Source organism: Hemiscyllium ocellatum, chromosome 10, assembly GCF_020745735.1.
Source record: "Hemiscyllium ocellatum isolate sHemOce1 chromosome 10, sHemOce1.pat.X.cur, whole genome shotgun sequence".
Lineage (NCBI taxonomy): Eukaryota > Metazoa > Chordata > Chondrichthyes > Orectolobiformes > Hemiscylliidae > Hemiscyllium > Hemiscyllium ocellatum.
In genome coordinates this window covers 58913912-58940517 of record NC_083410.1, presented here as the reverse complement: position 1 = coordinate 58940517, position 26606 = coordinate 58913912, and the positions used below count along the sequence as shown (strand labels likewise).

At 38.8% G+C, this 26606-nt stretch overlaps 1 protein-coding gene and 1 non-coding gene across 4 annotated transcripts in view; both read right to left on the bottom strand.

Moving 5' to 3' along the window:
• Positions 1–26606, bottom strand: part of cfap36 (cilia and flagella associated protein 36) — a 117541-nt gene that overhangs the window by 67775 nt on the left and 23160 nt on the right. For all 3 annotated transcript variants that reach the window (XM_060830946.1, XM_060830947.1, XM_060830948.1), the window contains exons 4-5: positions 14703–14817; positions 7454–7541 (exon numbers count right to left, since the gene is read on the bottom strand). In XM_060830946.1, the coding sequence (XP_060686929.1) occupies positions 7454–7541; positions 14703–14817 (203 nt within the window). The remainder of the gene's footprint in view (positions 1–7453; positions 7542–14702; positions 14818–26606) is intronic.
• On the bottom strand, positions 5424–5531 carry LOC132819950 (U6 spliceosomal RNA). Its single transcript, XR_009645164.1, has one exon. It is a non-coding gene; the product is annotated as a U6 spliceosomal RNA (small nuclear RNA).

The following is a 26606-nucleotide window of genomic DNA, read 5'->3' as shown; positions in this document are numbered from 1 at the left end:
AATCATAGAAGAATCATAAAATCCCTACAGAGTGGAAACAGGTCATTTGGCACATCGAGTCCATACCGGCTCTCTGAAAAGCATCCCATCCAAATCCACCCCTCTACACGATCCCTGTAACCCCACATTTCCCATGACTAATCCACTTAGCCTGCACATTACTGGACACTGTAGGTAATTTAGCATTGGCAATCCACATAACCTGCACATCTTTGGACTGTGGGAGGAAACCAGGGCCACCTGGAGGAAACCCACACAGACACAGACACAGAATGTGCAAACTCCACACAGTTACCCAAGGGTGGAATCAAACCCAGGTCTTTGGTGCTATGAGGCAGCAGTGTTAACCATTGAATCACAGTGCTGCCTTGAACTGCTGCTGTCTATGTGTTTTAGGTTGACTCACAATGCACTTAGGGAGAAAATTCCAAGATTTTGACCCATCGACAGTGAAGGAACAGCAATATATCTTCAAGTCAAGACGGTGATTGGCTTGGAGGGGAACTTGGGTGATGTTCCCATGTATCTGCTGCCCTTGTCCTTCTAGATGGAGGTAGTCTTGAGTTTGGAAGATGCTGTCTAAAGACCTTTGGTGAATTTCACTGAGTTAAAGAGCTTCAGGAAGGTGGGTGGATACATGAAGCCTGCTTGAAACTTGAGGAGGAACTCTTTTGTGGAGTTAGGAATTGTTTGGTAAGTATGTTTAAAAGATGTTGCCAACTTCAAATCTCATAATTAGATGAAGGATTTTTGTTTGCATTAAATGATTGATAGTAATGAAAAGCATTTTGTAAGAATATGACCTTCAAGATAAACTGAAGATTTTGACTCTTTCAATAGTTGGTGACATTGACTTTTTTAAAAATTCATTCATAAGATGAGGGTGTCATTGGCTAGGCCAGCATTTATTGCCCACCCCCTAACTGCCCAGAGGGCAGTTATGCATCAACCACATTTCTGTGGGTCTGCAGTCACATGTAGGCCAGACCAGGTGAGGATGGCAGATTTCCTTCTCTAAAGGACATTAATGAACCAACTTCCAATTCTGACAATTGGAAACAGTTTCATGGTCACCATTAGTCTCTTATTTCCAGATTATTCTCGAAATTCAAATTCCACCATTTGTCATGGTGAGATTTGAATCTGGGTCCCCAGAATCTTACTGGGTCTCTGAATTAATAGTCCAGTGATAATACCACTAGGCTAACGCCTTCCGACCTATTCCACCCCGCAACAGTGGGGGGGGCTTATCGCAAGGTTTGCAATAGGTCACCGAGGATGGTTCAGGTTTTACTGACGAGCAGTTGAAAGGTTATATGCAGTCAGTGAAGATGTCAGACAGAGACAGAAGTAGACACCTTCTTAGGAGGTCTGGAGTTAGTGTACCACTGAGAAGGCTGTTAAAATATACATGCCCAATGTAGGGGACTGGTGTGGTGGTGGTGTCAAGAACAGTAAGAATGGCTCTGTGTTGTTATAACTCAGGAAAAGGTTCCACGTATAATAGGTACTTAATTGTTGGAGTCAGGACACAAAGTAGACCTGGGGAACTGAGAAGTGAAAAGTTGCTACTCTTTGTTAGTGGAAGACTGATAGATTTATGAGTACCAAAGAGCAGCAATTTTTTTAACCACGTAATATTTCTGATTGACAATTTTTTGATCTATGGAGAGTTTTTTTTTCTTCAAGTGGAGCTTGAGTGATTGATTGTTTATTTAATAACTGCACATGCACTTGAAAGAATTCCCAGTGTTAATATATGACTAATGACCTCGGTCTACTGTGGATAATAGAGTACTAAATTTTGTAAGCTGTTGAGACTCTTTGGCTAAGTGGACAAACCAAAAGCTCTGCTTCATGTTGAGCTTTGAAAAATACTTTGCACCAGTAAGCTCAAGGTTTAACTCAAAGGTGAGATCATATGCAGACAAATGCTTCAGGGCACTGAATGAAGGTGTTACATTTGTTACTTCCTATTCACTAGAACTGTTCCAGCATCTAAGGAATTTTTGAAGATTACAACCAATGCCTCGACAATGCCTTTTCGGACCCAAATCTACTAAACGTACAATATCTCCAATTTCAAAATGACTATTGGCCCTCCTCACAACTGCATACTTAAAGTTAAAGAAAATTTTTTCTTCAAAAAGTTTGTGGAACACCAAAGTACATGGGCTTATTCTGATTTTATTGAAAGATTATGGAAGACTACAATGTTATATAAAGACAATATCTTTTTATTTTTCTGCATTTTCGATTGTGGGTTGAAATGGGAGAAGACATGTTATAAAAACCAAGGCCTGTTGAGGTGCTGACGCACTTTTTGAAAGCAAGGAGGGTGAAACGCATTGCAAATGCTATTTACACAGCTGCTGGTTCAAGCAGTAGTGGATGGTTTGCAAATGAGCTGGAGCCAAGAGCTGTGTACAAATGGAAATTCAACTGGCAAATAGCTGACTGGTCTGTCGATTAGTATCCAATTATCAATGACAAAGGCCCTTCTGCCTACCAATAATGTGATCAGTTTCCAGGCTTGCGAACAAGCTAGTAAGAAGCCACCTGATCTCTAATCCCAGGAGCTGTCTCTCTCTGTAGTAATAAACACTTCAAGGTTGAAAAAAAGTTTATTTTTCCTTCACCTGTTGCTGTAAGATACGATTTTTAATTAATAAGTTAGAGACTTTTATAAATGTGAACCAGTCATCCAGTGTCTCCTGCAAACAAGTGAAAGCACCTGGAGATAGAAATCATCTATGCATAGAAACCATTAAATTGCCTTCCCAAGTCTTTCCCTCTGCTCATAACATCCACCATTTTTTCCTGTCTGTGCCTGCCTGTATGTGTGTAAAGGGGTGCTTTTAAACGGGTAGTTGTAGTCATGTGGCAACTGTTTATAATTGTTTATCTGTGACCAGAGTTTGTTTATTTGCAATAAATAGAACATGGTGATTAATAGTGTGAAATGCTCTGCTGGAAAATATGGTGGAGGCCAGTTAAATTAAGGCACTCAAGGGCATTGGATGATTACTAAGTAGAAATGGCTTGCAGGACCGTGGGGAAAAGGCAAGAGACTGATACTAGGGAATACAACTGATGCTGACACAATAAGCTGAATGGCCTCCTTCTGCACTGTGATTCTGTGGCACAGAAACATGGTTAGTTGGGGAATTTGGGGTGTTTTTAAAATAAATCTTTAATTTTTGTGATGATTCCAGGAATAGCAGGGCTCAATTTCCAGTATGGTAAATCAGTGAAGTATAACAGTTAGGAAATGACCATTTACTAACAGAAAATAAGGACACCTCATAGCATGACTTTTAATCATCTAAATTTTAGATCACAACATCCTTTAAAGTACTGATGAAATCCAAACACAACAAGTTTTATTTCCCCCAGGTTTAGAAAACAGTCAGCATAGAACAGTTTCTATCTAGAATGCACATAACGGAGTGAAATGTGAACAAAGTGCTCCAGTTGGGGCAATATAAAATATGACCAGGCCAATACAACAATTCCGAAAACAATATCAATAATAAGCAGGCAATTCAGGCTCTCTTAAGGTTGCTGTCATAAATTTGGAAGTTCCCATTTATTTATAATTGTTCCTAGCAGCTGACTGCAAGTGTGAATCTTCACACTTAGATTCATACTTTTACAGTTTATTTATTTTCATAAAATTGGCAGCTATTAAATTATTCTGTGGAACGAATGAAAATATATTTATATGCATGCAAGCAGCCAAAAGGAACTAGCTATTTGATAAAATAACTCATTTCAATCTTTCCTAACATTTGAGAAAAAGTAATCATTAGCTTCAGCATATCGCAGATACAATGGCAATGTTTAAGAGGCATTTAGACAGACACATGAACAGGCAGAGAATACAAGAATATTGACCATATGCAAGTAGATCAAATTAGTTTAGAAAAGCACCATGGTCAGTATAAACATGGTAGGTGAAGGGCCTTTTCCTGCATTGTACTGTTCTATGTTCTATATCAATTTTTTACTTAAGACCATAGTGTAGGAGAAATAGTACACCATGTGGTTCAGCCATGTGTATGTTTTTAAGGTGAGAGGAAAAAAATTAAAAAGGGACCTGAGGGGGAACCTTTTTCACAAACAGGGTGGTTCATATGTGGAATGCAGGAATGGTAGATGCAGATGCAGTTACAACATTTAAAAGACATTTGGACAGGTACATGAATGGGAAAAATTTAGATGGATATGGGCCAAACACAGGCAAGTGGGACAAGTTCAGTTTGGGAAACTTAGTCGGCATGGACAAGTTGGACCAAAGTATCTGTTTCCGTGCTGTATTCAACAAGGTCATTGTTAATCTGATCCTTAATTCCACTTTCTTTCCTTTTTCTTATAACCCTTGAATCCCTTACTGTTTAAAAATCAGTTTAGACCAGCCTTGAATATACTTAGTAACTCCTATGTAACACAATGCAAGTCTTTTAACAATTTAACCCTAAATATTGATATTAATTACTCAGGTGGATAAATCTTAAATCATCCAATAAAATGCTTAGCACTGCTAAAATCTGCTTACATTTCATGGCACACATAATTATTTTACTATTGTAGATATATTACCACCATTCTGGTCATCAAAATGATCAATTCTAATCTTGTGACACAGTTGATAGCAACACCTCTGAAATTCCAACTCAGTAACAGCAGGCACCCCAGTAGCTTTTTCTCAGAACACTCCAAAGGTGCCCTACAAGCTTTAGCAGCTCAGACCAAGGAGGGTGAACCCGCCTCTGTGAAGGAGATTCTCAGCAGGCTGTGCCCTCAAAGCCTACGTCAAGGTACATCTGTCGAAGACTTCAAAGTCAACAAAGGTAGACAGGACAGCAGGATTGCTCAACACCTGTGTGGAAGTTGAGCGGTGAGAATGTAAAATAAATCTTCCATGGATTTTCAATTATTGGATATTTGTTTTTCTATTTACTCATGAGTCGTAAGCAATGCAAGTTAACTAGCTAGCTGGTATTTATTGTCTATCCCTCATTGTCCTTGGGAAAGTGGTGGTGACCTGTCTTCTTGAACTACTGCAATTCCTCTAACTCACAATGCCCTTAGGGAGGGAATTCCAGGATTTTGAACGAGCAATAAGAACCCCAATATACTTTCAAGTCAGGATGATGAGTGGCTCGAAGGGGACCTTGCAGGTGGTGGGATGTTCTGCACTTCTGTCACTATCTATTTACTTGCCTCTTCTAATGTCTGGTGCTGAAGTGAGCAAAACTGAACTAAGGATCTTTAGATCTTCAGTCAAACACTCTCGCAACTGAGCTAACTGTACAGACAAGTAATGACACACCCCTGTGGCCATCACTTCTTGAGATAGGACTTGAGCTCAGATCCTTGTTACCAGTGGTAGGAATGCCACTACTGCATCATAAGACCTTAAAAATGCATAAGATGTCAAAAATGTGCATGTTATTCTGGCATAGGAGCCTTGCTAATATTCCCTGTACTGTTTCAATATTTTTTTATTTGTGCTGATGAAGGTACAATTGGTCAAGAGAGGTTTAGATCTTCCATTAGTCTCCCACCAAACAGCTTTTCCCATCACCAAATTACCCATGATATTTTTCACCATCAGTAAATTACCTGTATTTCCCATTATTCAATTTATGTGCACATCCCATTAGGGCAAAGCAGTAACACCAAAGGAGAAGGAAAGGTAGGGATAGAGGGAGAAGGCTAAATCAAAATGGAGTTGGAAGGGGACAGAAGGCACCCTACACTTTGGTGCATTGATTTGCTGATTAAATGGGAATTGAAAGAACTTGGTTAGCATTGATTAATCACTGAATTAGTACTATAGATCACCTTATTTTACAGCCATTAGCTCCATCCCTTTTCAATGAAAGTTTGACTTATTCCTCCCACTTTGATATCAGAAACTTTTTGATTTTCAGATCCATATGATAAACTTTACATTTACATTTGCTGCAAGCTTCCCCATGACTTACAATATCCCCAAATTCTTCACCATCCTTATTGCATGTTATCCCTGATTTCCCATTGACCCCCATGATCACCCCCATACCCTTGACTACAATCATGCATGATGTTGAAGCTTGCAGACTTTGAAACTTTATGACTTGCCAGTGTAGACAGAAGGTTAGGCTGATTGATCCACTGTAAGCATAAGGCAAAGCGATGTCTTTGCTGTCCCTGTACTCTCCACATGTTGCAGCCAGAGTGAACATGATTTACCTTGATAACTCCTTTCAGGCAACCTAGTCTCCTTCTCCAACCTACCAGATTCCTTCCCTGTTATATTCAACTGCTCCCTAGAATTGCTCAGCTATCAAATGTAATCAGGCCAATCCCAAGACTTGAGTCTTTGGATAGATTAACACGACAAAAGTCAGACCCCCAAAACACCCCAGATTATATAAAACTGAGCCCCTGATTGTCTAGGTCCATTTCCCAGTATTTTGCAGGACATTCCTGACTGGCCCTAGTCCTCTCCTGGACTGATTGTGCAAGTTGACTGATCTGAATTGATTTTGCTCAATTCCTAGTGGTGATGATAGTCTAGTGCCCAGACTAAAATGTGTTAATCACTGGACTTGAATTGGACCAATCATCTGACTAACCATGGCCAAGTCCCCAGACCAGAAGTGGCTCATAGCCTGGGCTAACCACAGAAATACATTCTAACTACCTGAAGCCTTGGCTTCCTAAGTATGCCTCTCCTTTCTCATTCACACATCTCTATGCTCTTCATGCACACACAGTGTTTGCCACATAAAGTGCAGGCACATGCACCACCTCTGATGTTGATGTTGATGTAGCACTGTGCCCCATTTCAATGACGTGCATCTTCACAATGATGCTTCACTGCTTCCTAAATCCACATGCTATAGTACCTTGACATCTGTGCCAAAATATCCCTATATGGGCAAGTAAGCTGCTTACTTGCCTCAGGGTTTGGAAAATTGTGCTCTAAATATTGGTTTGTTGTAAGCAATAATCAGCTCAAAATACACAAGCCACTACAAATGAGATGCATGGTTTTCATTCAAAGAACTTAAGACATTGTTTATATCCAAACTCTCTAAGGATATATGTTCAACTCCAAATATTTACCACAGCAACTTGCTTTGAGCTACATATTGTCATTTAAACTGGACTAGGTTTGGGGTAAGAATTGAATTCACACACAGAATGTAATAAATAAAGTGGTGAGCTGCAGCAACCTTACTTATGACTCTTGTGCTTTTACAGAATGGTTTGATCAATTTTTTGGTCTGTGTGATAAAATGCACCAGTAAAGAAAAATGTATTATCCTTTAGCAATTAGTAATTATATTTAGAATCTGACAACTATTCATGTCAATGCTTTACCTCATCTAAATTAGTACATTTTAATAAGTGCTGAGTAGCATAGAATGATCCAGAATGTAATCTAATAACTACTCACCTCAGCACCTCTCTTAATATCCTAAGTTCTTGTTGTTCTAGTTCACTGATTTTGTCCTCTCCATCTGTCAAACATTCAGGGAGAACTCCTGCAAAGGAAAAAACAAAGACTTTTTACAATCAAGTTGTAAACATCTTACTATGAACTATTTTGCCACTAAAATGTCAAGTTTTCGATAAAATAAAAAACAATACAGGTGAAAAATTAATTATAGCAGTGATTTGTCACATTAAAATATTTCAATCAAATGAAAACACAAACTGCTTGGGTATTATTTGACCACATTAGCATATAAGATCTAATGCAAGATTACTATAAATTGCCTTTTCATATTACATACTGGTTTTCTATTTTAAGGAGTGACTCATTCCCTCCTTTACCCTGTTGGAGGATAAATTGGGTTCAGAAGCTAGAGATCAGAGATTGGTGATGCAAGACACAGAGTGCAAAATGGTTTGGGAAGGCAGTCAAAAAGCCATGGTGGGAAGAAAGAAGATATACATGGGGGAGGGGGAATCAGATTGGAAAGGTCAGCAGGGAGAACTGAAAGGTAGAGAGGCTATGTAATCAGAGTCCAGGAGATTAGAATTTGCAGCTGGGGAACACAGAGAGAAGTAAGGATCAGAAAGGCATGGGTGAAGGCCAGATCACTGAAAGCTCGGATGGCAGGAGGGATCTCATCACCAAGTTGAGAAAGGTGTTACTGTTGACCAAGAACAAGTCATGTTTGGTGGACTAGAGACAGTGGCAGAAGCAATTGTGACTCTTGTGGTCCATAAGCAGCACTGGAAGCCTCTTATATGGGGGATTGATTAGTCCTCCCTTCTCTTTATATGCTATGTTTCCAAAAGCCAAGGAAACATGCTGCATACAGCAGAATTTAATCTAGTGCTTGGAAAAACCAATCTGTAACCTAGGAGCTTGGTTGCTGGCCTCTGCCATGTGTGGTCCATGAAAACTGGAAGTAGGTGGACTATGTATGCATTTGAGATTTTTACTATTTTAACATCCCATGCAACTCAAACATTCTATGGGTTAAAATATCTTCCTCCATCTCTTCTGATTCCAGTAACTTACTCACATTATGTTAAACTGACAGGTCTATAATTACCAAGATTTTCTCTGTCTTCCTACATAAATAATGGAATGAAATTTGCAAGCCAGAGGCACATATCCCAAAGCTAACCAGCTTTAGAAAATTAATACTAATGAAGCTGTGTATACTGGCAATTTATCAATCAAGAAGTAACAAAAATTTATATAAAGCTTTTGTTAGTACATAGTTTGGAATATTGCATGCACCTTTGGGCAAACATTTTAAAAAGGACATTAGAACAATAGAAGACATATAAGTTAGACACATGGAATTGATGCCTAAATTGGAACTGTGGGCAGCACGGTAGTACAGTGGTTAGCACTGCTGCCTCAGCGCCAGAGACCTGGGTTCAATTCCCACCTCAGGCAACTGTCTATGTTTGCACATTCTTCCCGTATGTCTGCGTGGGTTTCCTCCGGGTGCTCCGGTTTCCTCCCACAGTCCAAAAGTGTGCAGGTTAGCTGAACTGGCCATGCTAAATTGCCCATAGTGTTAGGTGAAGGGGTGAATGTAGGGGAACGAGTCTGGGTGGGTTGCTCTTCGGAGGATCCATGTGGACTTGTTGGGCCGAAGGACCTGTTTCCACACTAAATAATCTAATCTAATCAATAATTGCAAAGAGATTTAGATTCCAGAATTACTCTCATGGAGGAAAGAAAGCAAAAAGGAAGATCTACGAAGGTTTAGGTTTCAGCAGGGTGTATCACTGGCTCAGGCAGTCAATGATAAAAGGTAATTGAAAAAAGACTGCCACTAGGAAAGAACCTAAATGGCTTATCACAGGGGAGATAGTGTATCTTATAATTTTTGAAGTAGAGAAAGATGTACATCAACGGGTTGATAGGAAGAGAGATGTTAGTTTTGGATTACTCTGGGAATGGGCCAAATGAAGAGACCTAAAATTTAAAGCGTTGTTCAATATTTTTTCCTTAAAAGTTTATCAGTTTTAATTTAGAAATATTTAAAATAGCATGCTTTGTTTAGCTACAGCTACAATCTAATGTTCATGATAATGAACTGTGAACCTTAGAACTGAGATATTTGACAAATGCAGTTCACAGGGACTTTTTCAGAACAGTTTGTCGTGCATTTAGTTTACTTTTGATATTTATGTTCTTGTTTTGTTCATCTTTAATCATGATATTTATTGCATATGCAAAAATATAACTGTATACATCACTTAAAGTTCACAATATCTAACATCATCAGATTATCATTAGAAGTGCTGCCTGGGTATTTTACCATTTCCTGTTTACATTTCAAGGTGTCTGTGGGCATTCTTACATGGACTTCCAGAAGCATATGATAAAGTTCCATCAAGACACTGCTAGCAAAAATGAGAGCAAATGGAATTGGATACAAACTTGTGATCTGGGTTGCCAACTAATTGTGAGGTAGAAAGCCAAGAGTCAATATTTAAAAAAAGTAGTCTAATCAGTGCAACATGAAAAATGATGTTTGTTAAATTTCAGGGCTGGAGTATCATTTCTCACCATATATATTAGCAGTTCAAATGAAGGAACAAAGATTTATCCTCTCAAATTTGCAGTTGACTCAAAAATTAGGAAGAACATTAAATTGCGTAAATGGGAACAGAAAGTTACAAAGAGGGACTAATAAAATTACTTACTTATTATGTAGCATCTTTAATGTAATAACATATCTCAAACTCTTCACAGGACTATCATTACATTAAATCTGACACCAAATCACAGAAGGTGAAGGGCATATTATCAAAACATTTTGTTAAGGAGCATCTTAAAGGAGGAACTAGGCAAAGAATCAGACAGGTTTAGTGCAGGATTCCCAGAGTTGAGGACCATGGCATCTGGAAAGATAGTCACCAATGACGCAGCTATTAAAACCAAGAATGCACAAGGTACCAGAACTGGAAGACGACAAAAACCAGTTGTATGGTTGGAGGAGCTTAAACAACAGGGAGGGACAAGTTCATGGAGGGACTTGATGAGAATTTTAAAATGAATATATTGCTTAAATGGGAGCTAATGAAGATAAATGAATACAGAATGATTGGAGAACAAGTTTTGATCTAAATTAAAATATGGAAAGAAGAGGTTCAGATGAGGGTTTAAGTTCATTGATATTAAAATAGCATGGAGAGAAGGGAGTGACCCAAAAACAATGCCAAGAGAGGGGACGAATCTCAAAACAGCAAAGAAAGGACAGACCTCAAAATAACAGAGGGGTGGGGGAAACGGACCTCAAAACAGTGCAGACGGAGAAAGGTGAGACCTCAAACAGCACAGATAGAGGGGCAAAGTCATAAAACAGTGAGGAGAGAGGGGAATGACCTCATAAAACAGCATGGAGAGAAGTTAGGATTGACAAAACAGTGCAGAGGAGGTAAGGATTCATAAAACAACAGATAGAAAGGTAAGGATTCAAAACAGCAGAGAGAGAGAGAGGTTTAAGCATTTATAAAACAGTAATAGGAGCGGTAAGAATTTATAAAACAGCAGAGAGAGAGAGAGATTGGGATTTATAAAACTGCAGAGAGAAAGAAGTGAGGATTTATAAGACAGCAGGGAGAGAGACAGAGAGAAAGAGGTAAGGATTTATGAAACAATACAGAGAGGGATTAATATTTATAAAACAGCACAGCGAGATAAGGATTTATAAACCAGTAGAGAGAGAGAGAGAAAGAGAGAGAGATTAGGATTTATAAAACTGCACAGACAGAAATAAGGGATTATAAACCATTTACAAAACATTTAACCTGCAATTTGCATTATGCACCACCTTAATGTCCAGATTAAACTCCATTTGTCATTTCTCTACCCAACTTCCCAACTGATCTATATCCTGCTGGTCCTCATCTCTGATCAACTGGCCTTTAAAATACACCCTTATGTCAGATGTGGATTTCTCCAGTTCCTGCCTACTACTGTTGTAATTAGCCTTCCCCCAGTTTTGTACTTTCACCCGAGGACCTGTCTTATCCTGATCCATAACTACCTTAAAGTTTACGGAATTATGATCACTGTTCCCAAAATGCTTCTGCACTGAAACTTCAATCACCTGGTCAGGCTCAATCCCCACAACAAGGTCTCGTACAGCACACTCCCTAGTTGGACTATTTACATGTTGTTTCAAAGAAGCCCTCCTGAATGCACCTAACAAATTCTGTGCATCTGAGCCTTTAGCACTATTGAGCTTCTGTCAATATCGAGGAAGTTAAAATCCCCCACTACAACAACCCTGATGTTTTTACATATTTCCATGATTTGCTTACATATCTTTTCCTCTATCTCCATTGGCTGTTGGGAGACCGATAGTATAACTCCAACATAATGACTGCACTTTTTTATCCCTGAGTTCTATTACTGATTGATGTTCTCCTTAATCAGTAATGCAACTCCCCCACCCCTTTTGTACCCCTATCTATCACACCTAAAACTCTAAACACTGGAACATTTAGCTGCCAGTCCCACCCATCTCTCAACTAAGTTTCTGAATCATAGCTCTATGAACTAATCCAGGCTCTAAGATCACCTGCCTTATCTATTAGGTTCCTTGCATTAAAATAAATACAGTTCAGACCACTAGACCCACCATGTTCATTAACATGGCCCTGCGCGTTCATCCCATTAGACTTACTGACTTAAACTCTACCTTCGCCTCAATCACTCCACATACTGACCTACTGGGTTGGAATACTGAGGAAGACAGAATGTTAATAGTTCAGATTAAGTGATCAGAATGGTTATGAAGGCTTAGAGGTGTACAGTACCTTTAAAAGAGTTGAAGGACTTAGCAAGCACACAGAGTGCTGGAAAATTTACAATGTAACATTTAGTCCAGCACCTAGCAGTACCTAGGTGGCTGTGAGACAAAAACAAATTCAAATTTGGCCAATCAATTTGTTATGCCCCAAGATTCTAAACTCCAATCAAGTTCAAATTTAGTATTTTGACAATATTGAAATCAATGAAACGATCCAATGCTTTGGGGTATAAAGCTGAAAAATTGAACAGGTGGAGGAGACTGGCAAGCCGCCAACATATGCAGACTGCCCACAGAATAGCTCTCTTAAAGGTAACTTTATCTATCAATGACCTGTGAGACAGAAACCCTAAGAAGAAGACAAGAAAGGAAGATACAAAGAGAAGATTCGATGGCTGGTTTTGAAATTTGAATTTCTGGTAAATCTTAATCGGAGGTTTTATTGGACCAATATTATTGAAGGGGAAATGAAAGGTAGGTTAGAGAAAGGAGTTGTAAATAGTTGTTAGCTAATTATTCTCTGTTAGACTTTTTAAAAAAAATAAATTTGTTAATTCTTACTTTAAATAGTAACCTTTTGGATTGTTCTTGGCCTCTCAAATTTTAACAGATTCCAGCACAGGTTAAATCTTGTCTGTGTTGCTTAGCAGGGGGGTTTACCCCGTGTCGAAACAGAATGTGATAATGGCAGAACAATGGTGTGTGTTTCTCCTGCAATGTTCCAATCTCCCCCACCCACTCCCACTATTGCATAAATGCTGTCCCCTCCACACTTCACGCAGCTCTGGTAAAGACTCATCTAGATTCAAAATCTAAGTTTGCTCTCTCTCCATGGATGCTACCTGATGCACTGCAGTAATTTGCTCCTACATCGAGAAACTAGGCTAGAATGCAGGATAGTAGACTTGCAGTATTAGACCTTAAAGGAGATAATTAATAGGCTGCGGGCAACACGGCTTATATTCATGCATGCACATTTCAACTGATGTAGGCTCAGATTTAAACAGGGGCTACATCTACTAACACCATAACTCTCAGCAAAGTTTCATCTCAACGTTAAAAGAAGATTCTTGGAGAAGGATACATCACCTGTGGTGAAATAAGGAAGTTAAGGATTGTATCAAGTTGGAAGAGAAAGCACAAATTCTAGTGATAGTTTAGATGATTGGCCAGATTTGATGAACTAACAAGGAGTGACTCAACAAATAATAGAAGGAGAAGTGGGCGGCACGGTGGCACAGTGGTTAGCACTGCTGCCTCACAGCGCCTGAAGACCCGGGTTCAATTCCCGACTCAGGCGACTGACTGTGTGGAGTTTGCACGTTCTCCCCGTGTCTGCGTGGGTTTCCTCCGGGTGCTCCGGTTTCCTCCCACAGTCCAAAGATGTGCAGGTCAGGTGAATTGGCCATGCTAAATTGCCCGTAGTGTTAGGTAAGGGGTAATGTAGGGGTATGGGTGGGTTTCGCTTCGGCGGGTCGGTGTGGACTTGTTGGGCCGAAGGGCCTGTTTCCACACTGTAAGTCTAATCTAAAAAAAAGGAACATGTGAGAGAAAGATCACGAGAAATATAAAAACAGAGTGCAAGAATTTATGCAAACTTTTAAATAGGAAAAGACTAACTAAAGCTGGATTTGATCCTCTACAGATTGAGTCTGGGGAATTTATAATAGAAAATAATGAAATGGCAGATGTATTAAATAGGTATTTTGTACGTTTTCTACATAGAAAATTTTCCCAAGACATTTGAAAATCAAAAGGTAAAAGAAAGGGACAGACTTAAAACAATTACCACCACCAGGGAAAAGAAGTTGAGAAATCTATTGGACCGAAAGGCTGACAAGTCCTCAGAACAAGTGGCCTGCATCACAGGAATTTTAAATAAGTAGCGACAGAGATAATAGAGGCATTGCTTGTAATCTTTTGAAGATTCCTTAAACTCTAGAAGAGTCCCTGCAGATTGGGGAAAGAAACAAATGGAACATTTATTCAAGAAAGAAGGGAGAAAGAAAGCAGGAAGCTGTAGGCCAATTAGCCTTGCATCTGCTAAATTGCTCGTATCTATTATTTGGGAGTGTATGATGGGATATTTAGAAAATCATACTAGCATCAGGCAGAATCAACATAGCTTTTTGAAGGGCAAGTTATGTTTTAATTAATTCTTAGTGAAAGTAACAAGCATGTATTTGGTTCCTTCACAGATTTTTGTAGGGAGACCAAACCCAGTGTTTTGACAGATATTATAAATTGCCTAACATCATCCAAAATCTAAATACTAACAATATCGCCTTTCAGTAAAATGTATCTATTGAGGCAAGGTATTGATTATTATCAACAGACCTGACAACATAGTGATTTAGTAACTAATAATGCTATTTATGAATTAATTAAACAATTACTTTCTCTCATTACCATTTCTCTCTTGAATCATTCGGAGAGCTTGTAATTGCAGTTCAATGTTTTTCTGTAACATCAGTGACTTAAAGACTTGAAAATCTTCTGCAGCTAGAACTGGTTGGAAAACAGGCTGTGAAGGGAAAATAAAACTTATTTTGAAATAATAATATAAACAAAACAAATTATATTTGTACAGGACCTTTAACCTAGTAAAATGTCTCAAGGTGCTTTACTGAAGCATTATAAAACAAAGTATGACTTTGAGCCTCAAAATGAAGATGTTAAGATGATAGAAAGCTGGGTTAAAGAGGCTATACTTAAGGATTATCTTAAATAAAACAAGAAACTGAGGTAGTGAACACAAGTTAAAGCAACACATTTCATTACATTTTTTAATGGTTACACAAAACCCAGTCCTTCAAATGACTCAAATCATATGTAACTGTAAAAATTATATAATGCATAAACCATCTCTTCAAACCTGTGGTTTTGTAAAACAAATTAAAATGTAAAAAGAATAATTTGTTTTCACAAACCATCTAAGAGGAACTAAAACTGAGACTGAGATTGGAAACCAAAACTTCTGGAGAAAGTAAAATGGATGAAACTATAAAAAAAAGGGACAGACAGCTATGCAAGTTCAGATGATGATCAAGCAGTGCAGTACAAGCAAGCTGAAAATAAAAAGAGGCTAGTCCCAGGAGCTAGGAGTGCCAATGACACCATTACTGCAGCTGTTTCTGTGACTTGAAGAATATATCAATGGATCAATACCATCCTTGTAAACATTAATCATTTTTCTTAACCAAATATACAGATGTAAAACTTGAATTTTATGGCTAATATTTCAGGCCAAATGTGGGGTCCACTTTCTCAAAGGTACTGTTTGGGGAGTTGACAAGAATGTTTTTAATTGGGTCCAAAAATGTTGCAACGGATAAAAAGTAAATGCCAATAACACTAAAGAACCTATTAACATTCTTACATAACTTTATAATTTAATTTTTTTTTGGATCTGCAATCACAAGTATGCCAGACCAGGTAAGGATGGAAGATTTCCTTCCCAAAAGGACATGAGTGAACCATGTTGTTTTTTCCTGACAATCAGCAACAGTTCCATGGTCATAATTTAGCTCTTATTTTCCTTGATCCAGATGTTATAATTATAAAATAGCTATTGCGGCCACACGCCCTGTTGGGAAACCCTCAGATGTCCCAATGTACTGGAGATTTACACTTTCGATGGGCAATTATCACGTGTCTAGAAGCCTCTGAAAAAATTCCCAACTCTGAATCAAAGGCAGATATTTTGAAGAGTTCTGACTTAATTACCTGAATCACCACCTGGGAAAAATTAACTAGCTATAAAACTGAAGGCCATCCCCACTCCACCCCACCCCTGACATCTTTCCAATTCCTCAACATTGACCAGACTCCTATATCCAACTTCACCTCCCCAATTTGCTGCTCCAATTTTCTTGAACTATTTTGATGCTTTCTCAACTCTAAACAAATTGATTAATGTTTACCTTGAAAAGAACATTCTTTCCAACATTACAGTATCATTCCTATTCAGTGCTGCCACCTTACCTCCTTTTATCCATCTTTCTCCGTACATTGTGTATCATGGTATATTAAGCACTCAATCCTTCACATTTTAAAGCCAATTTTCCATTAACACAACATCATAATCTGGAGATGCCAGTGTTGGGCTGGGGTGTACAAAGTCAAAAATCACACAACACAGGTTATAGTCCAATAGGTTTACTTGGAAGCACTAGCTTTCGGAGTGCTGCTCCTTCGCAACCAGCTGATGAAGGAGCAACGCTCCGATAGCTAGTGCTTCCAAATAAACCTGTTGGACTATAACCTGGTTTTGTGTTATTTTTTAACTTTGTCCACCCTAATCCAACACCGGCACCTCCAAATCAAATCGTAGAAGATGGGGTACAGTCAGAATCCAATTGCAGTGAGTCACCATACATAAGTGGGCTGGATCCAAGCCATGGGAAGTGATATCTTGTATGCCCAGGTCAATGGAGGATAAGATCACAGACAAGTTTTTCAACAGGAAACACAGATGATGATTGCAATGAACTAGCATGTAAAAGGATGCTGACAGCCATACAAACAACATCATATATCAATTCAACATGAAGCCATCCATGAATTTAATATTTTGTATTCTACTGGTTTGTGAATGGCTGGCAGGACTCCACAACAGATTAACTTACTTGACTCAAGAAGATATAAGGTTTAAATGTCCCATACAAAGGAATACGTCAGAAAATGCACAGAAATGGCTATTTACCACAAGATGGAGCTAGTGTCACAGGCCCAAACAAATCCACTGTGGGATGATAAAGACTGGACTGTTGAAAAATAGGGGGTGGTGGGAGAATTAGTGCCTTGAAGTGAATGAAAAGAACAGCAGGCACTGTATAAATGAACTCTGTTAATTTGCTGTGAGTCCTGTATTCCTGATGCAGGGCTTTTGCCCAAAACGTCGATTTTACTGCTCCTCGGATGCTGCCTGAATTGCTGCGTTTTTCCAGCACCATTCTAACCTAGACTCTGGTTTCCAGCATCTGCAGTCATTGTTTTTACCACATTACTACTGAAGTCCTATTTCAACCTTAATAACTGCTTATGCCATTCTTGTATGCTACAAAGACAGCAAATTCTGCACTGATTGTAAGAAACATCTTTGGGCCACTTCCATTAATAATCTTGGAAGCATTATACTGGAAGTTAAAGAAAGATGGAAGATGGTCCATTTATAGTTGCTTAAATGGTTTGCATGTGGTTCAGAATATCACCACCAATGTGGTTGACCTCCACGGACTTGGGACTCACTTCCCAGCCCTTCCTAAAAGCAGAATGCAATGGTAAACCACCACTGACAAGAATTTCCAAGAACACATCTCAAGATCAAGTATCAGTAGACAATGAAACAAAGACCTGTCTTTGAGCAAAGCATTCATTCCCATAACAAAATGGCCACACAAGACTCCAAGATTTCACCTTCCCAAGTAAAAGACTTACAATTGTTTAAACTTGTGGAGGCCGGATGTAATTTTAAAAATTGGTTAGATGTTCCTACCAGGTACTGGAGAATTCAGGCTTTCTTAGAAAAGTACAGAATATCCCAATTTAACAGAGCCTCATTCCTCCCTATAAACTTTACAGTAAGTCAATAATATCTATGTTGATAGAATGACTGACTGGACTCCAAAGCAATAAGGCAGGCTTGACAACACTTCCTACTTAAGATTAAATTGTTATTGTCTCATTACAAGCACTGTCTCATCTGTTTCCCAGATGTTCTCTCTACCCAAGGGAAATAAATTCATGGGAGCTACGAAAAGGGAATATTTAGTAAATTACTCTTTGAAATCTTTGTCTCTAATCTCTCCCTGTAGGCACAGCCACATCAGTTGAGCCAAAGCTGTCTTACCAACTAATTCATTTCAAGGATATCCTGTTTAGCCTGACATTTGGGACTACAAACTTTACATCTGTTATAAAAACCAGAGTTTTACAATTATATCTTAGGTATGATTAACATGGAATACATGCATTACCTCTAAGTGCTCTGAGCACAACAGTCCAAACTGTTGATAATTTGGCAGGGATGTAAATTGCACTTCTACAGAAAGATCAGTTTCTCTCAAGTGTATGTATCAGAATCCACCAAATAAGGTAGATAATACAAGTCTTTCAATTACAGGTAAATAATGATAATCAACAGACTCTTTGTAAGGCATTCAGAACTAAGTTTAAGATAGAGACTGGTAGCAATGTCTAATCAACCGAGTATCGAAAAAAGTTGACTGCATAGAAATATCAGTCATTTACAGCTGTGACTTGTATCAAAAGATCTAGCTAACATTAAGTAAAATAATTACATAAAAACATATCCAAGAGCAGAGGTAGAGATCTTTTGGGAGATTACAGAAATCCAGACATTCTTTCATCTTGCTGTGTTTAGGCTCCATAGGAGATGAATATTGACTGATACTATTCCCTATTGCATCTTGAATCTGGATTATGAAGAGTGAACAAGATTCAATTCTATCAAGTGAAATGTGCTGTTAGCACCGGAATGATCAAATTAATTGACTAGTTTTGAAAGATGATCATGACTAATATTATCCAAAACATTAAATGAACCTCCTATTGAAAAAAAGCATTAAAAACCAAAATGAGATATTTGATAAAATATGCTTGAAAATTACAAAGTATTGGCTAACAGAAATTAACAAAATAATATTCAGTTATAAAGAAAGTTGATCAGAATGAGAGTTAACTTGGAAAATAAATATCACACTTTTTTTCATTCTTTCATGGGATTTGGACATCATTGCCATTTGTTGGTCATTCCTAACCGTTATGACATGGGGTAAACTCTCCTGCTTAACTTAAAAACCAGCAACACAGAAAAGATTTACCCCATGCAGTAATCTGCGAAAATTCGATAGGCCAAGAACTAGTTAAAGTAAAAATTAACAACTTTATTTCTTGAAGTATAAGAGAATAATTAACTAACAACTGTTTACAAGTCCTTCCTCTAACCTATCTTTTACATTCCCTTCTATAATACTAGTCCGATAAAACTTCCAATTAAGATTTACAAAACAACGTTTCTTATCTCAAAGCCAGGCTGCTCTCAGTTTTCTCTGAATTCCTGTCTTTTTCTTCTTGGAAAGTCTGCTTCACAGGTTACTGATCATTTAAGGTACCTTTTAAGAGAGTTATTTTCTGGGCAGTGTGCAGATGAAGCTGGCTTGGCAGTTCTTCTCCCAACTGTTCAATTTTCCCTGGTCTTATACCCCAAAGCATCTGATTGTGTCATTGGCTTTTAAGATTGTCAATATACTCAAGTCAAACTTGATTAGAATTTGGTATTTTTCGGGATATAATTTAAACTGATTGGCTTAACTTGAATGTTTTGTCGTTTCCAGGCAACCAGCTACCCCAGTAGCTGGATCACATGTTACATTGTGTTTTATTTAGAACACTTGGTGCTATCACTGCTAGCTTTTAGTCTCCTTAAAGGTATAGTACACCCACGAGTGCTTGCCAAGCAATTTCAGAGGGAAATTAAGAGCCAACCACTTTGCTGAGGATGTGCTGTCACATGTAGGCCAGATCACATAAGAATAAATTCATGGATGGCTTCATGTTGAAATTAGTGAACCAGAGAAAGGTGAAAGAAAGTGGACATGACCTTTACTGTGTATATCAATTACTAAAATATTATTTTGTGCTGCCATGTGATTCTTCTAAGTTCAATAAGTGAAATGATTTGTGCTATTATCTAATTAAGATATAGATTATGAGGCCAGTTAATGGCTTCCCTTACATTAATACAGATGAATAAGCTACTTTAGACTAAACAAAAGTGAAATATACATTTCACTATTGTCCATATATTAGAAAATAAAGCTACCACTTGTTGCCTCTCTAACTACAAAGCAGTTCTTTATTTCCTATAGTATCCATCTGACCTAGATTCCCTACTAATCTGACACAAAACAGTTGTTAGCCTCCTGGTTAAAATATTGCTTTCTCAGTCAAACCTATGTACAAAAATATGATCTAAACCCCTGTGGTATTTTGCCAAAACAAAAGGAACCAATTTTACTGCATCTTACATTACTACTTCAGATTACAGCCACTTACAAATGAACACATGGAATGTTTGTTTACCCTAACACAAACAGCTCACACAGACTTGCTTAATGAGAGTCAGATTACGAAGTGTCAAACAGATAGATTGTACAAAACAATACTCAAGGAGTAAGAGGTCACGATGTGCTTCTGAGCAATAATCCAAACTTGGTGTAAACCAACGAAGTCTATCAGAAGAATGCTACCTAAAACAGATTTATATCTTAATTGAGTTTGCTTCAATAACATTGTAAGAATATTTTTAGAAATAAAAGATTTCAAATGAAAAATCTAAGAACAGTGTTTTACCATAATATTTCATCAGATCATTTCTTGCATTAATTTATAGTTACTTGTCTTTTAAATAAATAACACTGCTTGATTGTCATTTTATGTCCGAGTAATTCAATTAAGCAAATTCCTCTGGCAAAACTCAGGAGCACTGTCCAAAGGAGTACTCTAGGGAAATAATTTATATCATCAAAGATAACCAGTATAGGGAACGTCATATACCTTTTAATTTAAATTACTGATTTTTTTTTCTGTTATTAAGGTTATTAAAGTTTGAGTTTTGTTTTTAGAGTTGTTTTGAGCAGTTGGTGGAGGGGAGATCTGTAAACCTGTTGGTACACATACTTTTTAATGATATTTTACGACCCTTGGAAGTTGATGGATGAGAAAGAAATCCAATGCTGCTGACAAGTAAGTACAGAGGAACTTCGATTATCCAAACGAGATGGGCGGGCAGTATTTCGTTCAGATAATTGATTATTTGGTTAATTGACTCAATGCCTGTCCTCTGGGGTTCAGAGTTTCCTGAAGTTTCCTTTATCCTCGCTCTGCCAGTCTTGCTCCCTCTCTCTGTCTCAGGGTTTGTTTCTGAGCAGACACACACTAAAGTGTTCTGCACAAAAATAATGTTTGTGTTTTGCCCTTATAAGAATACACAATATAAAGACATTAGAAGCAAAAATTTCTAGAGAAACTGTTTCCATTTTAGATTTCCAGTATTTGCAGTTCTTTGTTTTTTGATAAGAACATAAGAACTTGGAGCAGGAATAGACAATTCATCCTTTTGAGCATACCATTTAATACAATCATGGCTGATCTTATCTCAGCTTAACATCCACTTTCATTCTTGCTCTCCATAACCCTTCAACTCATTATGTATTAAAAATCTGTCTATTTCCTCCTTAAATTTACTCAGTGTCCCAACATCTATTGTATTTTGAGGTAGTGAATTCCACAGATTCATGACTCTTTGAGGGAAGTAATTTCTCCACACATCTGTTTAGAATCTGCTACCCCTTATCCTACAATTATGACCCCTTTGTCTGGAGGGTCACTGAAGATGCTACCTAGTATGGTGACGAAACATCGGAAAACGAACCTTCCAGCTCAGCGAGCAAACCTACATCCGTTACGACCCATTGTGCTAGAAAGCCCCAAATGAGGAAACATCCTTTCTATATCTACTTGTTCAACCCCCTTCAGCATCTTATATACTTCAATTAGATCACCTCACATTCTTCTAAACTAGACAGAACAAGCCTTCGCTCTCATTCTCTCTCTTCATGTGAAAAACACCACCAACCCCCCACCGGCCATCTGGAATCAATCGAGTAAGCCTCCTTTGAACTACCTCCAATACAATTACATCTCTCTTTAATTAAGGGGACCAAAATCATTCCAGGTGCGGTCTCACTAATGCCTTGTACAGTTGCTGTAACACTCGCCTATTTTTATGCTCCTTTAACAATAAATTCTAAACTTTAACTTACCTTCCTTATTACCTGCTGTATCCGCATACTAGTTTTCTGCAATTCATGCACGAAGATACCCAGATTCATCTGCACCAAAACACTATAAAGTTCTCACCATTTTGTTCTTAAGTTCCTTTTACATTTGACAAGATTTTGCAAGCATTTCTAAGAGATGGAATTCCAAAACCAACTGCAATGCAGACCTCAGTGTGCTAGTCTAATGTTTTCGTTCAAATGGGCTGGTTAGTGCTGTGAAGTCACAGCTGAAGAACATTCACTAGGCACCCCATACTTGCAGGCAAAAGAAAAAGTCCCTCTTGCTGATTGCTAGAAGTAAGTCTAAAAATTGAAGTTCTAATTTGGATAAAGGCCAATTTTGACAGTATTAGGCAAGAACTTTCAAAAGCTGATTGGGGGCAGACGTTCACAGGTAAAGGGATGGCTGGAAATTGGGAAACCTTCAGAAATGAGGTAATGAGAGTCCAGATTAAGTATATTCCTGTTAGGGTGAGAGGAAAGGCTGGTAGGTGTAGGGAATGTTGGATGACAAAAGAGATTGAGGAAAAAAGAAGGAAGCATATGTCAGGTTTAGACAAGATAGATTCAGTGAGTCCTTAGACGAGTATAAAGGCAATAGGAGTGTACTTAAGAGGGAAATCAGGAGGGCAAAAATGGGACATGAGATAGCTTTGGCAAATAGAGTTAAAGAGAATCCAAAGGATTTTTACTAATACATTAAAGACAAAAGGGTAACTAGGGAACGAATAGGGCCCCTCAAAGATCAGCAAAGCAGCCTTTGTGTGGAGCTGCAGGAGATAAACGAATATTTTGCATCTGTGTTTACTGTGGAAAAGGACATGGAAGATATAGAATGTCGGGAAATAGATGGTGACATCTTGAAAAATGTCCATATTACAGAGGAGGAAGTGCTGAATGTCTTGAAATGCATAAAAGTGGATAAATCTCCAGGACCTGATCAGGCATACTCTAGAACTCTGTGGGAAGCTAGGGAAGTGATTGCCTGGCCCCTTGCTGAGATATTTGTATCATCGGTGGTCACAGGTGAGGTGCCGGAAAACTGGAGGTTGGCTAACATGGTGCCACTACTTTAAAAAGTTGGTAAGGACAAACCAGGGAACTGTAGACCAGTGAGCCTGACGTCGGTGGTGGGCAAGTTGTTGGAGGAAATCGTGAGTGTCAGGATTTACATGTATTTGAAAAGGCAAGGACTGATTAGGGATAGATAACATGGCTTTGTGCATGGGAAATCATGTCTCACAAACTTGTTTGAGTTTTTTGAAGATGTAACAAAGAGGATTCATGAGGGCAGAGCAGTAGATATGATCTATATGGACTTCAGTAAGGCGTTCGACAAGGTTCCCCATGGGAGACTGGTTAACAAAGTTAGATCTCAGGGAGAACCACCCATTTGGATACAGAACTGACTCAAAGCTGGAAGACAGAGGATGGTGGCGGAGGGGTGTTTTTCAGACCCGAGCCCTGTGGCCAATGCAGTGCCACAAGGATCAGTGCTGGGTCCATCACATCTCATCACTTATATTAATGATTTGGATGTGAGCATAAGAGGTATAGTTAGTAAGTTTGCAGATGACACCAAAATTGGATGTGTAGTGGATGGCGAAGAAGATTACCTCAGATTACAACCCGATCTTGATCAGATGGGCCAAAGGGCTGAGGTGTGGCAGATGGAGTTTAATTTAGATAAATGCAAGGTGCTGCATTTTGGAAAAACAAATCTTAGCAGGACTTATACACTTAATGGTAAGGTCCTAGGGAGTGTTGCTCAACAAAGAGACCTTGGAGTGCGGGTTCATAGCTCCTTGAAAGTAGAGTCGTAAGTAGATAGGATAGTGAAGAAGGCGTTTGGTGCTTTCCTTAATTGGGAGTTTGGGAGGTCATGTTGCGGCCGTACAGGACATTGGTTAGGCCACTTTTGGAATATTGCGTGCAATTCTGGTCTCCGTCCTATTGGAAGGATGTTGTGAAACTTGGAATGGTTCAAAAAAGGTTTACAAGGATGTTGCTAGGGTTGGAGGATTTGAGCTATAGGGAAAGGTTGAATAGGCTAGGGCTGTTTTCCTTGGAGAAAGTGAGAACTGCAGATGCTGGAGATCAGAGCTGAAAATGTGGTGCTGGAAAAGCGCAGCAGGTCAGGCAGCACCCAAGGAGCAGGAGAATCAACGTTTCGGACATGAGCCCTTCTTCAGGAATGTTGGATTCCTGAAAAAGGGCTCATGCCTGAAACGTCGATTCTCCTGCTCCTTGGATACTGCCTGACCTGCTGCGCTTTTCCAGCAACACATTTTCAGCTCTGTTTTCCCTGGAGCATCATAGGCTGAGGGGTGATCTTATAGTGGTTTACAAAATCATGAGGAGCATGGATAGAGTAAATAGACAAGGCCTTTTCCTTGGAGGTGGGGGTGGCGGGTGGCGGCCGGGGTCCAGAACTAGAGTGCATGGCTTTAGGGTGAGAGGATAAAGATATAAGAGAGACCTAAGGGGCCAATTTTTCATGCAGAGGGTGGTGCATCTGTGGAATGGGTTGGCAGAGGAAGTGGTGAAGGCTAGTACAATTGCAACATTCAAAAAGCACCTTTACGAATATATGAATAGGAAGGGTTTGGAGGGTGATGGGCTGAGTGCTGACAGGTGGGACTGCATTGGATTGAGATATCTGATCGGCATGGATGAGTTGGACTGAAGGGTCTGTTTCCATGCTGTACAGCTCTATGAATCTTGAGTTACAAATCAGCAAAGCACCACTGAAAAGGGAAAAGGACAACTCCTTTTGGGTAAATTGAAGAACCAACAATCTTCACACCAAATGCTCAACTGCTGAGGTTAGCACTAATGGAATGACCTAACTTAATGCAGCAACATTTCTCCACCTATTCTTCATGGATAAGCCAAAGTTTGATTCATATATCTTTTTTCTAACTATTATGTATTTCCTCACTCCTCGTTTCTGTGTTCCATATTATTATCTTTTACTTGTATGTTATTAAACTCATTCCTTCCTTAACTCAAGAAAGACACAGTGGCTCAATAGTTAGCACTGCTGCCTCACAGGGACCCAGGTTCAATTCCAGCCTCGGGCAACTGTCTGTGTGGAGTTCGCACATTCTTGCCATGTCTTTGTTGGTTTCCTCTGGGTACTCCGGTTTCCTCCCACAATCCAAAGACGTGCTAGTTAGGTGAATTGGCCAAGCTAAATTGTCCATTGTGTTCAGGGGTGTGTAGGTTAGGTGCACTAGTCATGGTAAACGTGGAATAACAGGGAATGGGTCTGAATGTTACTCTTCAGAGGGTCGGTGTGGATTTGTTGGGCCAAAGGGAAAAAAAAGGCTGGTTAAATTGGCTCTTTAGAAAGCATTAATACATTGGAATTGGAAAAGCTATCCATGAGGAATGGACTCCCTGTATTACATTAAACTTGTTGTGACCAACAAAGGCGAGAAGAGAACGAATAAAAAATATAGCCAGTTCAATCTACTCACCCAGGGGTATAATGATTTGTGGGTATTCTGTCAGAACCTTGATGAACTGAGGTTTCTTATCTGAGTGGGCAGTCATTACAATATGTTTTTTTTATTCACTTGTGTGATGTGGACATTATTGGCTAGTCAGCATTTATTGCCTATCCCTTGTTGCCCTAGATGGTGTTGATCTGCCTTTTTGAACCACTGCAATCCATGTTCTGACAGTTTACCCACAATGCCATAAAAGGAAGGATTACCCTTAAGGCTACAAAGTTGAGTTCAAACAAAAAAAACCCCAAAACAGTTCATACTCATCAGAATCTTCCCTGTTTCCCTCTTCCGTCCTGGAACGTCAGAATCTTTCTTTACTGGGTGAATATTTCCTTAAATATTTACAGACTTGTGAATGTGTTCAGTTATTGACTTCCATAGTAGGTAAGTAACAATGTTAGGATCCATCAAGCCAGGCTTTGTTCTGAGATCTGACAAATCCAGAGTGAAGATTAGCTGGGATCACATACTTGGCATATACATCTTCCTGAATGGTTTACTTCTATTCAGTTATCAGGCTGGATGATGTGGTGAAGTGAAGGATTAGCCAATTGATGCATTATTTTTGTAACACAGATGTAATACAATGGAAAGCAAACGGTATTTCCAACTAGTATTGTTTCTGAATAGCATCTGCAAGCATAATGTTTAATTGTTTAATTGAGATCTGCTCTGTTTGCTGATTCTGAACATTTCAATATCCTGTTAAACTTCATTTCGCAAAACTGGCAACATCCGACAGTCAGGCGTTTAGTCTAGTTGTGAGGGTGTTCCATGATTAAAGCAATTTCTGTGAACTAATCAACAGAATAAACAGTTGCTTACTTACACCAGCAGATATTTTGTGAAAATCATGCTTCAGTTCTCTGGGACAAGGGTTTTCTTAAAGGAGTAATCCTTTGCACAGAGCAAGAGAAAATGTATTTAATGAA